This window comes from Cygnus olor, chromosome 25 (genome assembly GCF_009769625.2).
Source record: "Cygnus olor isolate bCygOlo1 chromosome 25, bCygOlo1.pri.v2, whole genome shotgun sequence".
Classification (NCBI taxonomy): domain Eukaryota; kingdom Metazoa; phylum Chordata; class Aves; order Anseriformes; family Anatidae; genus Cygnus; species Cygnus olor.
This window is the reverse complement of record NC_049193.1, coordinates 1,170,524-1,183,334: the sequence shown is the minus strand read 5'-3', so window position 1 is coordinate 1,183,334 and position 12,811 is coordinate 1,170,524. Positions and strand designations below refer to the sequence as shown.

At 72.3% G+C, this 12,811-nt stretch overlaps 1 protein-coding gene across 2 annotated transcripts; it reads left to right on the top strand.

The window, feature by feature from the left end:
• Positions 1-1,478: 1,478 nt before the first annotated feature.
• On the top strand, positions 1,479-12,497 carry CACNB1 (calcium voltage-gated channel auxiliary subunit beta 1). Of its 2 annotated transcripts, XM_040536809.1 has the most exons (14): positions 1,479-1,636; positions 3,213-3,299; positions 5,165-5,284; positions 6,189-6,311; positions 6,531-6,667; positions 6,772-6,848; positions 8,835-8,854; positions 9,192-9,272; positions 9,385-9,443; positions 10,005-10,114; positions 10,445-10,453; positions 10,923-11,074; positions 11,164-11,259; positions 12,121-12,497. In XM_040536809.1, the coding sequence occupies exons 1-14, from the start codon at positions 1,550-1,552 to the stop codon at positions 12,403-12,405; spliced, it is 1,443 nt and encodes a 480-aa protein (XP_040392743.1). In that variant the 5' UTR covers positions 1,479-1,549; the 3' UTR covers positions 12,406-12,497. The 2 variants fall into 2 exon arrangements, with proteins under 2 accessions (XP_040392743.1, XP_040392744.1); XM_040536810.1 differs by lacking the exon at positions 10,445-10,453 and having other exon boundaries at positions 1,480-1,636; positions 12,121-12,494.
• The last annotated feature ends 314 nt before the right edge of the window (positions 12,498-12,811 follow it).

Sequence of the window (12,811 nt, the reverse complement as noted above, 5' to 3'; positions counted from 1 at the left end):
GGGCTGGGCACCGGCCTGCGGGCGGCCACGGGGCTGCGCCCACCGCCATTTTGTGGGCCCACGGCCCCCCCGGAGCCCCCCACAGACCCCCCCAGGCCCCCCCCACAACCCCACGGCCCCCCTCATCCCCACAGCCCCCACAGCTGCGACCCCATAGCCCCCCACTGCCCCCATAGCCCCCCACTGCCCCCACGATCCCCCCCAAGTCCCCCCACAGCCCCCTGTAGACCCCCCCCCACACCCCCCACAACCCCCCCCGATAGCCCCCCACAGTCCTCTATAGACCCCACAGCCCCCCAGAGCCCCCCCCCACAGCCCCCCCGGGGGGGGCACGATGGAGCCCATGCCGCCGTAGGCCCCATTCCGGGGGGGGGGGGGGGGGGGGGCGGCGGTGATGGATGGGGCCTGCTCATGGAAAATGCGGCGCCAGCTGCCCCGGGGGGGGGGGCGGGCGACGCCGGAGGACCCCCCCCTTGCAGGGCTGGGGGGTCCCGAGGGATTCCGAACTTCCCAACAGCGACGGTGCCCCCCTTGGGTGCCCCCCCCCCTTGGGTGCCCCCCCCCCCCGCATGTGAGCGGATGGGTGGCCCAGTATGGGCGCCCCTGGGGAGCAGAGGGGCTGGGGGGGGGTCACAGATCGCTATATGGGGACACCCCCCCCCCCCCGGGGGGCCCTGCCCGGGGACCACCACGGGTGGGTTTAGGGGAAGCCTCGTCCCAAGGGGGGGGCCGTGGGCTCCCCGGAGCACATCCCACTGGGGGGGCTGACAGCAGGGGAAGGGGCTGGGCCCCCCCTTTATTATTTTATTTTATTTTATTTTGTTTTGTTTTATTTTATTTTATTTTATTTTATTTTATTTTATTTTATTTTATTTTATTTTATTTTATTTTTTGTAGGGAAGCTCCCCCCAGCGAGCAAATCCACTGCAGGCTGCATGCTGTCCCCCCCCCCCCCCCCCCCCCCAGAAAAAAATATATATCTATATATTTATTTTTGCTGGGGGGGTTAAACCATATATGTATGTATGTATTTTTTTTACTGGGGGGGTTAACCCATATATATACATTTATTTTTTTTACTGAGGGGGGTCCTCCTCCTCCCCGCCCCCCCCCCCCCCCAACGCCACTGCAGGCTACACGCTGCGCTTCCCCCCCCCAAAACCATATATATATATTTTTGCTGGGGGGGGGGTTTAAACCATATATATATATATTTATTTTTTTACTGGGGGGGTTAAACCATATATATATATTTTTTCTCTGGAGGGGTCCTCCGCCTCTCCCCCCCCCCTTGGGGGTGCCCTTCCTTGCGGGGGGGGGGGGGCGGCCGCATCCCCGCATCCCTCCGGCAGCGCGGTGGGAGCGGCCGGGGCGGAGGCAGAGGCCGTGCCCGGCCCCCCCCCCCGCCCCGTCCTCCTCCTTCCTCCTCCCCCCCCCTCGGCCTTCCTCCTCCTCCTCCTCCTCCTCCTCCTCCTCCTCCTCCATCCCCCCCCCCCCCCCCCCCACCCGCCCGTCGCCGCGGGGCCCGGTGCGGCGGCGGCCGAGCTCCATGGTGCGGGAGGGGGGCATGGCGCGCCCCCCCCGCAGCGCCGCGCAGGACATCCAGATGGACGTCTTGGACAACGCCGCCCTCCAGGTGACACCCCCGGGGGGGTCGGCTCCGGGGGCCCCCCCCCGGCCCATCCCTTACACCCCCTCCACCCCCTCACGGCGGAGATTTCCCCCCCCCCCAGCCGAGCTAGCCCAAACGCAGCCCCCCCCCCCCCCCCAAAATAAAAAGCACCAAGCGGGGTCGGCCCCCCCAGATTTTTTTTGGGGGGGGGGGTCGAGCCCCCCAGCTTTTTTTTTGGGGGGGGGTGAGCCCCCAGATTTATTTTTTTGGAGGCGGGCTCGAGCCCCCCAGATATTTTTTTGGGGGGGGGGGCAGCGCGCTCGGGGGCTCTGCGCCCTTTGCTGTGTCACCGCCCCCCCCCCCCCTCCCCGGGTGTGCCCCCCCCGCAGCACCCCGGGTTTGGGGGGGGGGGGGTGCATGGGCCGGGGGGGGGGGGGGCACAGCCCCATGGTGCCCCCCCCTTGGGCACGGGGAAACTTTCAGCAAAACTGCACGGGGAGTCGGTGCGGGGGGGGTGCCCCCTAATGTGTCCGTCCCCCCCCCCCCCCAAAAAAAAGCCCCAACCCCTGGGGGGGGTGGGATGGGGGGGGGCTTCTCTAGGGTGGGGGGCACCCAGGAGCCTGGGAGCATCTCGTGCCTGTGGCGTGGGCGGGGGGGGGGCTGCCCTGGGTTGGGGGGGGGCCTGTGACAGCGGGGGGGGGGGGCACAGGCCCTGGGGGGGGGGGGGGGCAAAGCTTGGCCCATCACACCCCTGCCGTGATTTGTGGGGTGGGGGGCGCTCCGTGGGGCTGCCCTGCCCCCCCCCCCGTCCCAGGGACCTCCACCACCTCCTGCTCTGAGCGAGGGATGGGGCTGGGGGGGGCACCGGGGGGGGGGGGGCGGCGAAGGACCTAAAAATACCGGGTCTGGGGGGGGACCACCCAGCCCGGCTGGCGGCAGCTGGGCCCAGCTGTCCCGCGAGGGGGGGGCCACGGTCCTGCTCACCACCCCCCCTCCCAGCAGGTTCCGGCCCCCCCCCCCCCCCCCCCAGCCCCCCCATCCCCAGGGCCTGGGGGGGGGGGGGCTCAGGGGGGTGGGGGCGTTGGGGGGGGACTCTCCCGGTTGGTCCCAGTGGGAGGCACTGGAGGGAACTGGGTGGAATGGGTGGGGGTGTGTGTGATGGGGGGGGGGGGGGGGCGGTGGGTGCACACGCGTGTGCAAGGGGTCGGGGGGTGCACGAGTGTGTGACACTGGGACAGCGGGGGGGGGCGTGGGGTGGGACACCCCCCTGCCCCCCCCCCCCCCAACCCCTCCGTGGGGTGCTGGCTCGGCTCTGGGGTGTCTGCTGGGGCTGGGGGGGCTGGGGGGGGGCTGGGGGGGTCCGTGCCCCCCATGCAGCGTGGGGGGGGCTCCAACTGCCCTATTTTGCTGGGGGGGGGGCTGCGGGGGGGAGCTGGGGCTCCCCGTGGGTCCAAGCGGCTCCTTCCAGGCGTGGATGCTGGGGATGGCGGAGTCCGGGGGGGGAATTTTTTTGGGGGGGGGGGGGGGGATTTTTTTTTGAGGGGGGGCCTCGCTGCAGCCCTCGCCTCCCCCCCCCCCCCCCCCCCCCCCCCCCCCGCAGGGCAAGTACAGCAAGCGCAAGAGCCGCTTCAAGCGCTCGGACGGCAGCACCTCGTCCGACACCACCTCCAACAGCTTCGTCCGGCAGGTGAGCGGGGCTGGGGGGGGGGGGGGGGGGGCTTTTTTTTTGGAGGGGGGGGCACAGCCCCCAGGTTGGCCCCAGCCATCACCCGTCCCCCGGCGCGCATCCTGCAGGGGACGGTCCCTTGGGGGGGCTGCGGTACCCCCACGAGGGTCCGAGGTGGGGGGCCCGGTGTGCAGCCGAGCACCGGGGGGGGGGGGAAGGGGGGGGGTAGGGCCCCCCCCCCCAATTGAAGCAGAGCTTTGGGGTGCTCCCAGGGGTCCCCAAGCCCATCCCCACCTTTCCCTAAGCATGGGGGGGGAGGGGGGGGGCATTTCTCCCCCCTCTACTGGGACCCTTCGGGGTCCTGGACCCCCCCCGGCACCCCCTGCCCCTCCTGGGGGGGGGGGGGGCAACGCCGGGTGCTGGGGGGGTGGGGGGGGGGCACAGCCCACCCTCCCCAGCCCCATCCGCCGCCAGGGCTTGGCACCGGCCCCCCCCCCCCGCCTCCCTGGGCTAAATTTACCCCAGCAGGCTGCGAATGTCTGCAACCTGACCCGGGGCGCCCAGCGCGCCCGCCCCCCCCCCCCCGTGTCATTCCCCCCCCCCCCCCAGTCCCACTCGCCCCCCGGCCCTGCCACCATGGAGATGGCCGGCAAGGACCCCCCCGCCGCCCTGGTGAGTGCCCCCGCTGCCCCCCAGGGCTGCCAGTGCCCCCCCCCCTCCAATCCCTTCCTGCCCCCCCCCCCCCCCCCCCCTCCGTGCGGGGTCCCCTCTTGGTCCCGGGGGGGCTGCAGCAGGTGGCCCCAGGACGCGGTGGGGCTGTGGGGGGAGGACATTGTGCCTGCACCCCCCCCAAGCAGCCCCCCCCCAGCCCCCCCCTCCTGGTACCCCCCCTGGACCCCACTCCATTGCCCCCCCCCCCCCCCCGGGACCCTCAGGCTGGGACATGTCCCTATGGGGGGGGGGGTTTGGTGGGGGGGGGGGGGGGGCAGCTGATCTCTGCCCCCATGGCTCTTATTTTTTTGTGGGGGGGGGCTGCTTGCTGCCCCATGGACGGGGTGGGGTCTGCACCCATCCTGCTGCTGTTTGGGAACAGGGGGGGGCAAATTGGGCTGCCCTGCCCTGCGGGGGGGCTGGGGGCTCCCACAATGGGGGGGTCACGGAGGGGCTGGGGGGGGGCAGCCCCCCCCCAAAAAAAAAGGTTGCCGTCCCCACGGAGGGCACGGCCCTGGGGTGTCCCCACCGCCTCCCTCCTGGGCTCCCCCTGCAGCGAGGGGAGGGGGCCGGGGGGGGGGGCACAGGTTGAGGTGATCCCACCCCAACCCCAGCCCTGTCCTGGGGTGACCCCGGCCCCCCCCCGCCCCCCCCCATCACCGCAGGGCTCCTTGGTGGCCGGGACAGGGCCCCCACCGTGGGAAGGCGGGGGGGGGGCAGCGGGCAGGGGGGTCGGGGGGGGGGTCCGGGGGGGGGTCTGAGGGTGTCTGGGGGGGGTGTCAGGGGGGGTCCCCGTTGCCCTCGCATTTTAACAGGAGGCCCGGTGTCACGTTCCGTGCCGGAGCGGTGGCGACAGCTGCGGCCTGCCGTAACCCCGGCACGGCCCCCCCGGCCCCCCCGGCCCCGCGGGGAACACGGGCTGGGGGCCTGCGCCCCGGGGGGGGGGGGGGGCCGGGGGGGGAGCTCAGGGCCCGGCCGAGCTCTTCCTGACACCCCCAAACCTCTGCCCCTGCTGCAGGGGGGGGAGGCAGGTCTGGGGGGCGTTTTCTCCCCCCCCGGTGCCTGAATGTAATGAGGTGGGGGGGGGGGGGGGGGGAGGGAATGGGGCTGTTTGAGGGGGGGGGGGGTTGGTGGGGGTTGACCCCTCTCGCTGCCCCCCCCCCCCCCCCCCCCAGGGCTCGGCAGAGTCGTACACCAGCCGCCCCTCGGACTCGGACGTGTCGCTGGAGGAGGACCGCGAGGCGCTGCGCAAGGAGGCCGAGCGGCAGGCGTTGGCGCAGCTGGAGAAAGCCAAGGTGAGGGGGGGGGGGAAGGGGGGGGGCTGGGACCCCCCCCAGTGCGGGATTGGGATCCCTGGGACCCCTCCCCAGTGCAGGACGGGGAGGGCTGGGACCCCACCAGTGCAAGACAGGACCCCTGGGACCCCCCCCCAGTGCAGGATTGGGACCCCTGGGACCCCTCCCCAGTGCAGGACGGGGAGGGCTGGGACCCCGCCAGTACAGGACAGGACCCCTGGGACCCCCCCAGTGCAGGATTGGGACCCCTGGGACCCCCCCAGTGCAGGACGGGGAGGGCTGGGACCCCCCCAGTGCAAGACAGGACCCCTGGGACCCCCCCCCCCAGTGCAGGATTGGGACCCCTGGGACCCCCCCAGTGCAGGATTGGGACCCCTGGGACCCCTCCCCAGTGCAGGACGGGGAGGGCTGGGACCCCCCCAGTACAGGACAGGACCCCTGGGACCCCCCCAGTGCAGGATTGGGACCCCTGGGACCCCCCCAGTGCAGGACGGGGAGGGCTGGTACCCCGCCAGTACAGGACAGGACCCCTGGGACCCCTCCCTAGTGCAGGACGGGGAAGGCTGGGACCCCGCCAGTGCAAGACAGGACCCCTGGGACCCCTCCCCAGTGCAGGACAGGGAGGGCTGGGACCCCCCCAGTGCAGGACAGGACCCCCCCAGTACGGGATGGGACCCCTGGGACCCCCCCCCCCACCCAGTGCTGCACAGGACCCTTCAGCGCACTCCCCGCTGTGCCCTCCTGCTCCTTGTCCGCAGGCCTGGGGCAATTAGCTAACGAGCACCCTCGGTCTTGCCCCGGCTCCTCCAGGAGCCCAGCCAGGCCCTGCCGGGGTGGGGGGGCTCGGTGGGCCGGGGGGGGGAGGGGGGCAGCGTCCCCGTGCTGAGCGCTGTCCCGTCGGCAGACGAAGCCGGTGGCGTTCGCCGTGCGGACGAACGTGGGCTACAACCCGTCGGCCGGCGACGACGTGCCGGTGCAGGGCATGGCCATCTGCTTCGAGCCCAAAGACTTCCTGCACATCAAGGAGGTGGGGGCCGGGGCGGGGGGGGGGGTGGGGATTGGGATGGGGGGGGGGCCGGTGGGGGTGTGGGGCTGCGGGTGGCCGTGGGGCAGGTGGCAGGGTGGCCGTGGGGCGGGCGGTGGGGCGGCCGTGGGGCAGGCAATGGGGTGGCCGTGGGGCTGGCTGTTGGGGGGGTTTCAGGCATTTTCTGCCCCCCCCCCCCCCCCCCCGCTCATCGCGGTGCAGAAGTACAACAACGACTGGTGGATCGGGCGGCTGGTGAAGGAGGGCTGCGAGGTCGGCTTCATCCCCAGCCCCGTCAAGCTGGAGAACATGCGGCTGCTGCAGGAGCAGAAGATGAGGCAGAACCGGCTCAGCTCGAGGTGCCGCCCCCCCAGCCCCCCCCCAAATCCCTCTGCCCCCCCCCCCCCGTCACAATATTGACCCCTCTCTCTCTGCCTCTCTCCGCCCCCCCCCCCCTCCCCAGCAAATCGGGGGACAACTCCAGCTCCAGCCTGGGCGACGTGGTGACGGGGACCCGCCGGCCCACCCCGCCGGCCAGCGGTAAGAGTGTCCGGGGTGCCCGCAGCCCCCCGGGCTGAGCGGGACCGGCCTGGTGCAGGGCGGGGGGGGGGGGGGTCCGTCACCCCTCTGGGTAATGCCCCCCCCCCCCCCCCTTGCCCGTCCCGTCGATCGCGGCTGCCGCGTCCCCTCTGCACCGTGGCGGGGTCCGCAGGGCGGAGGTGTCAGCCCACTGTGGCACGCTCACACGCGTGTGCACACGGACGGCTGGGCGTGCGCGGGGTAGCCCCGAGCACCCAGGAGCCCCCCCCTGCCCCTCTCTGCCCCCCGTCCCCGCCATCCTCCTGCCCCTCGCAGCCCCCCCGCTCCCATCCGCCCCCCCCCCCCCCTCTCGCTGCCATTATCGCTCTTCTTCTCTCCCCCCCCCCCCCCGCCCCCGGCTCCGGTGCGTCCCCAGGTGCCCTGGACATGCCTAGCTTTGCCTTTGAGCCCGATGAGTTAGAGGAGGAGGAGGAGGCCGCGGACACCCACCGCTCCCCTAAGAGTAGCGTGAGCAGTGTCACCACCCCCCCCCGCCCACACCAAGCGCATCCCCTTCTTTAGGAAGGTAACGGAGCCCCGCGCACGCCGGCCCGGCCTCGCGCTCGCCTGCTGCACCCTGCCTGCCCTAACACTGCCCCGGGGGGGTGCCGGCGGCGCCCCCCGGGGCTGCTCGGGGCACGCCGTGCCCCTGCTCCCTCCCCGCGCCACGGCGGCGCGTGGCCGCTGCGCAGCATGGGCATGAGCGTCTGCGACGGGGGGGGAGCGGGGCCGGGGCGGCAGCGGGGTGCCCCCCGTGGCGTGGGAGGCTCGGGACGTGGCTGTGTCCCCCCGTGGTCGTGGGATGGAGCGGTCCGTGGCTGCGGCCTCCTACGGCCATGGGATGGACCAGTCCGTGGCTCCCCCCCTATGATCACGGGACGGTTCAGTCCGTGGCTGCCTCCCCCTGCGATCGATAGGGTGGACCATTCCGTGGCTGCATCCCCCTATGGTCACAGGATGGTTCAGTCCATGGCTGTGTCCCCCTATGATCATGGGATGGAGCAGTCTGTGGCTGTGCCCCCCTGAGACCTATAGGATGGACCAGTCCGTGGCTGTCCCCCCCTATGATCAATAGGGTGGTTCAGCCCGTGGCTGCCCTCCCTATGATCATGGGATGGTTCAGGCCGTGGCTGTGCCCCCCTATGATTCATAGGGTGGACCAGTCCGTGGCTGTGTCCCCCTGCGATCATAGGATGGACCAGTCTGTGGCTGCCTCCCCCCATGATCCAAGGGATGGTTCAGTCCGTGGCTGTGTCCCCCCTGTGATCAATAGGGTGGACCAGTCCGTGGCTGCCCCCCCCATGATCAATAAGGTGGATCAGCCCGTGGCTGCCCCCCCCTCTGATCATGGGATGGTTCAGCCTGTGGCTGCCCCCCCCACGATCCAGGCATGGACCGTTCCATGCCCCCCCCGCCTCGCCCCCCCGGTGTGCGCATGGTGTGTGCCGTGCCCCTCTCGTCTCCCCCCACGAATGCGAGTGGAACGTTCCCCCCCCCCCCCCCCCAAACTGGGCAGGGGGCCGGGGGGCTCGGGCGCAACCACAGCCCGGGGCCGGGGGGGGGGGGGGGGGGGGGCTGACATGGCCCCGCAGGGCTTAGGGGGGGGGCTGCAGGGGCGAACAGTGCTGGGGGCACCCCGCCGTGCCCCCCCCACTCCCCCCGCCCCGCAAAGCCCCCCGCTCGCCCCCCCCCCCCCAATTTTAATTAACATCAGGGAGATGCTCGCTGCCAGACCTCCGCCAGCACAGTGCCCTGAGGGGGGGGGGGGGGACGACGACACCCCCCATTGCCCCCCCCCAAGCCCCCCAGGGACCCCCGCGCCCAGTCTGGGAGCCCCCCCCCCCCCGCCGCGCCCCCCCCCCGCCGCCCCCCACCCGCAGTAACACGCATGCCTTGTTTGTCTTCTCTCGCCCGCCCCGGCCCCGCGCGCGGCGCCTCGGGACGTAGCGAAGCAGAAGCAGAAATCGGTGAGTAGCGGCAGGACCCCCCCCCCGCCCCCCCCCCCCCACTCTCACCCCCCCCCCCCCACACACGCACACACGCTGTTGCCCCCCGCCCATCGCGGGGTGAAGCCGAGCGCCCGTCCCGGTGGTGGTGGCCGCGCTCCCCGGCATGGCCACACACGCGTGTGTGTTTGTGTGTGTGTGTGTGTGTGACCCCCCCCCCCCCCGGGGCTGCCCCGGTTGTCCCCATCCCCCGGTGTGTGTCCCCCCCCCCCCCCCCGCCGACCCCAAGGCTCCTGCTGATCCCCCCCCCCCCCCCCCCGCCCGCCCGAGCCCCGTAACGCCCGGCTGTGCCCCGCAGGCCGAGCACGTGCCGCCCTACGACGTGGTGCCCTCCATGCGGCCCATCATCCTGGTGGGGCCCTCGCTGAAGGGCTACGAGGTGAGGGGGGGGGGGGGGATGGGGGGGGACACGCAGGGCCCGGGGCGGGGGTTGGGGAGGGATGCTGGGGGTGTCTGCCCGGGTCCCACGTGCTCCCCGCTTCCTTCGCCAGGTGACGGACATGATGCAGAAAGCCCTCTTCGACTTCTTGAAGCATCGCTTTGATGGCAGGTGAGGAGGGTGGATTGGGGGTCCTCAGCCCCCTGCGGGGGGGTTCTCAGCCCCATGGGGAGCCCCTCAGCCCCATGGGGGTCCCTCAGCCCCTTAGGGGTCCCTCAGCCCCTTAGGGGACCCCTCCGCCCCATGGGGGTCCCTCAGCCCCTTAGGGGTCCCTCAGCCCCTTAGGGGACCCCTCAGCCCCATGGGGACCCCCTCAGCCCCTTAGGGGGTCCCTCAGCCCCTTAGGGGACCCCTCCGCCCCATGGGGGTCCCTCAGCCCCTTAGGGGACCCCTCAGCCCCATGGGGACCCCCTCAGCCCCTTAGGGGTCCCTCAGCCCCTTAGGGGACCCCTCAGCCCCATGGGGACCCCCCCAGCCCCATGGGGACCCCCTCAGCCCCATGCTGGAGCTGCAGCTCTGCCCCCGAGGACGCCTGCACGCCCTGGATGCCACCGGCCCTGAGCGTGGGGTGGGTGGGAGCAGGGTCTCGTTGTGGATAGGGGGGGGTGTTTGGGGGTCTCCCGCTGTCTCCCCCCCCCCCCCCCCCCAGCCCCTGCCCTCTGCGCCTGGCAGGATCTCCATCACGCGGGTGACGGCCGACATCTCGCTGGCCAAGCGCTCGGTGCTCAACAACCCCAGCAAGCACACCATCATCGAGCGCTCCAGCACGCGCTCCAGCCTGGGTAAGGCACCGCCACGGCCCCCAGCTCCCATCTGCATCCGCCCCGTCCCCCCCCCCGCCCCGGGGCACGGCGCGTCCCCCCCCCCTCACCCCCCAGCGTGCTGCCTCCCCGCTCCACGGGGTGATGGACGCATGGGGTGGGGGCTGCCGGGACCCCTCGCTCACCCCCCTGGGGGGTTTCGCCCAGTCTCTGTCCCCCCCCCCTCCCCTTTTATCCTCTCTCTGTTGTGTTTTTCTTTCCTTTTTTTTTTTTTTTTTTTTTTTTCTCTCTCCTTTCCTTCGGGTTTCCTCCCCTCCGCGCCGCTTCCTTCCTCCCCTGCTCCTGGTGCAGATGTCTTGGGTACGTAGCGTGGACCCGGCGGGACCCCCGCCCGGCCCCTCGGACCCCCGTCCTCCCTGCGTGGCCCTGCCCGGGCTCTGGGACGCTGCGGGGTCCCCGGGCGCACTCCGAGGGTCGGGGCCAGCCCAGTGGCTCAGCACCCGCCCCAGTGCGTGTGGTCGGGGGGGGGCTTAGCCCCTTCCCCACCCTGCTGCAGTCAGTGCTGGGACCCCACCGCCACCTCCCTCCTGCTGGGACCCCCCTGTCCCTGGGGGTGACACCGGAGCGGCCAAAACCCCTCCTGTCCCCATCCCGTTCCCCGTCCCTGTCCCTGGGGTGACGCTGGAGCGGCCAAGACCCCTCCTGGCCCCGTCCCTTTCCCCCAGCCGTCGTCCCCAAAGCCCCCCCCCCCATGCCCTCCTGGCTCCCTCCCCCCACTCACACACCCCGTGCCACCCCCCCGACCCTGCCCGTGTCCCCGCTCCGCCAGCCGAGGTGCAGAGCGAGACGGAGCGCATCTTCGAGCTGGCGCGCACGCTGCAGCTGGTGGCCCTGGACGCCGACACCATCAACCACCCGGCCCAGCTGGCCAAGACCTCGCTGGCGCCCATCGTCGTCTACATCAAGATCGCCTCCCCCAAGGTGGGTGGGGGGCGCGGGGGTGTTTAGGGGGGGGGGGGGTGTCCGCGTGTCCCCGCGGCCCCCCCCCCAGCGCCTCCGTCCCGCCCCAGGTGCTGCAGCGGCTGGTGAAGTCCCGCGGCAAGTCGCAGGCCAAGCACCTCAACGTGCAGATGGTGGCCTCCGACAAGCTGGCGCAGTGCCCGCCCGTGAGTGACACGCCCCCCCCCCGGCCACGCCCTGGCCACGCCCCGACCACACCCTGTCACTGGCTCCGCCCCTGCGGGCCTGAAGCCCCTCCCACCACCTCCTCCAGGCAGGGGGGTGTGACCTGTTCTGGAGCTGAGGCTCCGCCCCCATACGCCGCAGGCTCCGCCCACCACCTCATTGGGGCCTGAAGCTCCTCCCACGTGTGCCACAGGCTCCGCCCACCACCTCTTTCGGCCCGTAGTCTCCTCCCCCAGCCACTATAGGCTCCACCCACCTCCCCATAGGCTCCGCCCCAGGTGCCACAGGCTCCACCGGCCACCGTATTGGGGTCAGAAGCCCCACCCCCAGGTTCACCAGGCCCCACCCACTGCCTTATTGGGGCCTGAGGCTCCACCCCCATGTGCCACAGGCCCCACCCACCACCTTATTGGGGGCTGAAGCTCCACCCCCAGACACCACAGGCTCCACCCCCAGGGCCAGATGCTCCTCCCACCCCTTCTCCTGTCCCGGCCCCCTCCCCACAGGCCATGCCCTGTCCCACAAGCTCTGCCCCCTCCAACAAGCTCCACCCCCTCCCCACAGGCCATGCCCGCCCCCTCCCACAAAGCCCCGCCCCCTCCCACAAGCCCCACCCCCTCCCACAAGCCCCGCCCCCTCCCACAAGCCCCGCCCCCTCCCCACAGGCCGTGCCCCCTCCCCCAAAGCCCAGCCCCCTCCCACAAGCCCCGCCCCCTCCCCCAAAGCCCAGCCCCCTCCCCCAAAGCCCCGCCCCCTCCCCCAAAGCCCCTCCCCTCCCCACAAGCCCCACCCCCCCCGCCACAAGCCCCGCCCACCCCCTCTCCCCCCCCCCCCCTCCCCAGGAGATGTTCGACATCGTGCTGGACGAGAACCAGCTGGAGGAGGCGTGCGAGCACCTGGCCGAGTACCTGGAGGCCTACTGGAAGGCCACGCACCCCCCCAGCAGCAACCCCCCCAACCCGCTGCTCAGCCGCACCATGGCCACGGCGGCGCTGGCCGCCAGCCCCGCGCCCGTCTCCAACCTGCAGGTACAGGTGCTCACCTCCCTGCGCAGGAACCTGGCCTTCTGGGGGCGGGGGGCCGCCGAGCCCGCCCCCCCCGCGCCCCTGGAGGAGCACGCGCTGTGAGACGGCAGCGGGGAGCCCCCCCCCCCCCCCCCCCGCCAAGTCCTGCGCTGGGGACCCCCCCCACCCTCAATGTCATGGCCACGCCGGGGGAGCAGGGACACCCCTGGGTTCAGGGCTGCCACGGGGGACCCCGCAGTTGTGGGTCGCCCCCCCCCCCCCATCCAGGGATGCCCCCCATCCCCCCCCCCAGGTTTGACCCCCTCCCCACCCTGGGTTTGGGGCCAGCCGCCTGCGTTCTGCTCCCCCCATGGCCAAGGTCACCCCTGGGACCTGCTCCCTGCCACCCTCCAGGATCGGGTCTCTGTGGGGATCTGTGCCCCCCCCCCCCCCCCCAGGGATCTGCCCCCTACGAGGCTCCCTGGGAATGTGGGGTCCCTCCGGCCCCCCCCCAGGGGCTGCAGACCCC

Excerpts from the sequence above, each read along its gene's own strand:
- CACNB1 (XM_040536809.1), top strand. The coding sequence starts at position 1,550 with ATGGTGCGGGAGGGGGGCATGGCGCGCCCCCCCCGCAGCGCCGCGCAG. Across the intron at positions 9,273-9,384 it reads CCTCGCTGAAGGGCTACGAG|GTGACGGACATGATGCAGAA; the intron begins GTGAGGGGGGGG and ends TTCCTTCGCCAG. Across the intron at positions 11,260-12,120 it reads AGCTGGCGCAGTGCCCGCCC|GAGATGTTCGACATCGTGCT; the intron begins GTGAGTGACACG and ends CCCCCTCCCCAG.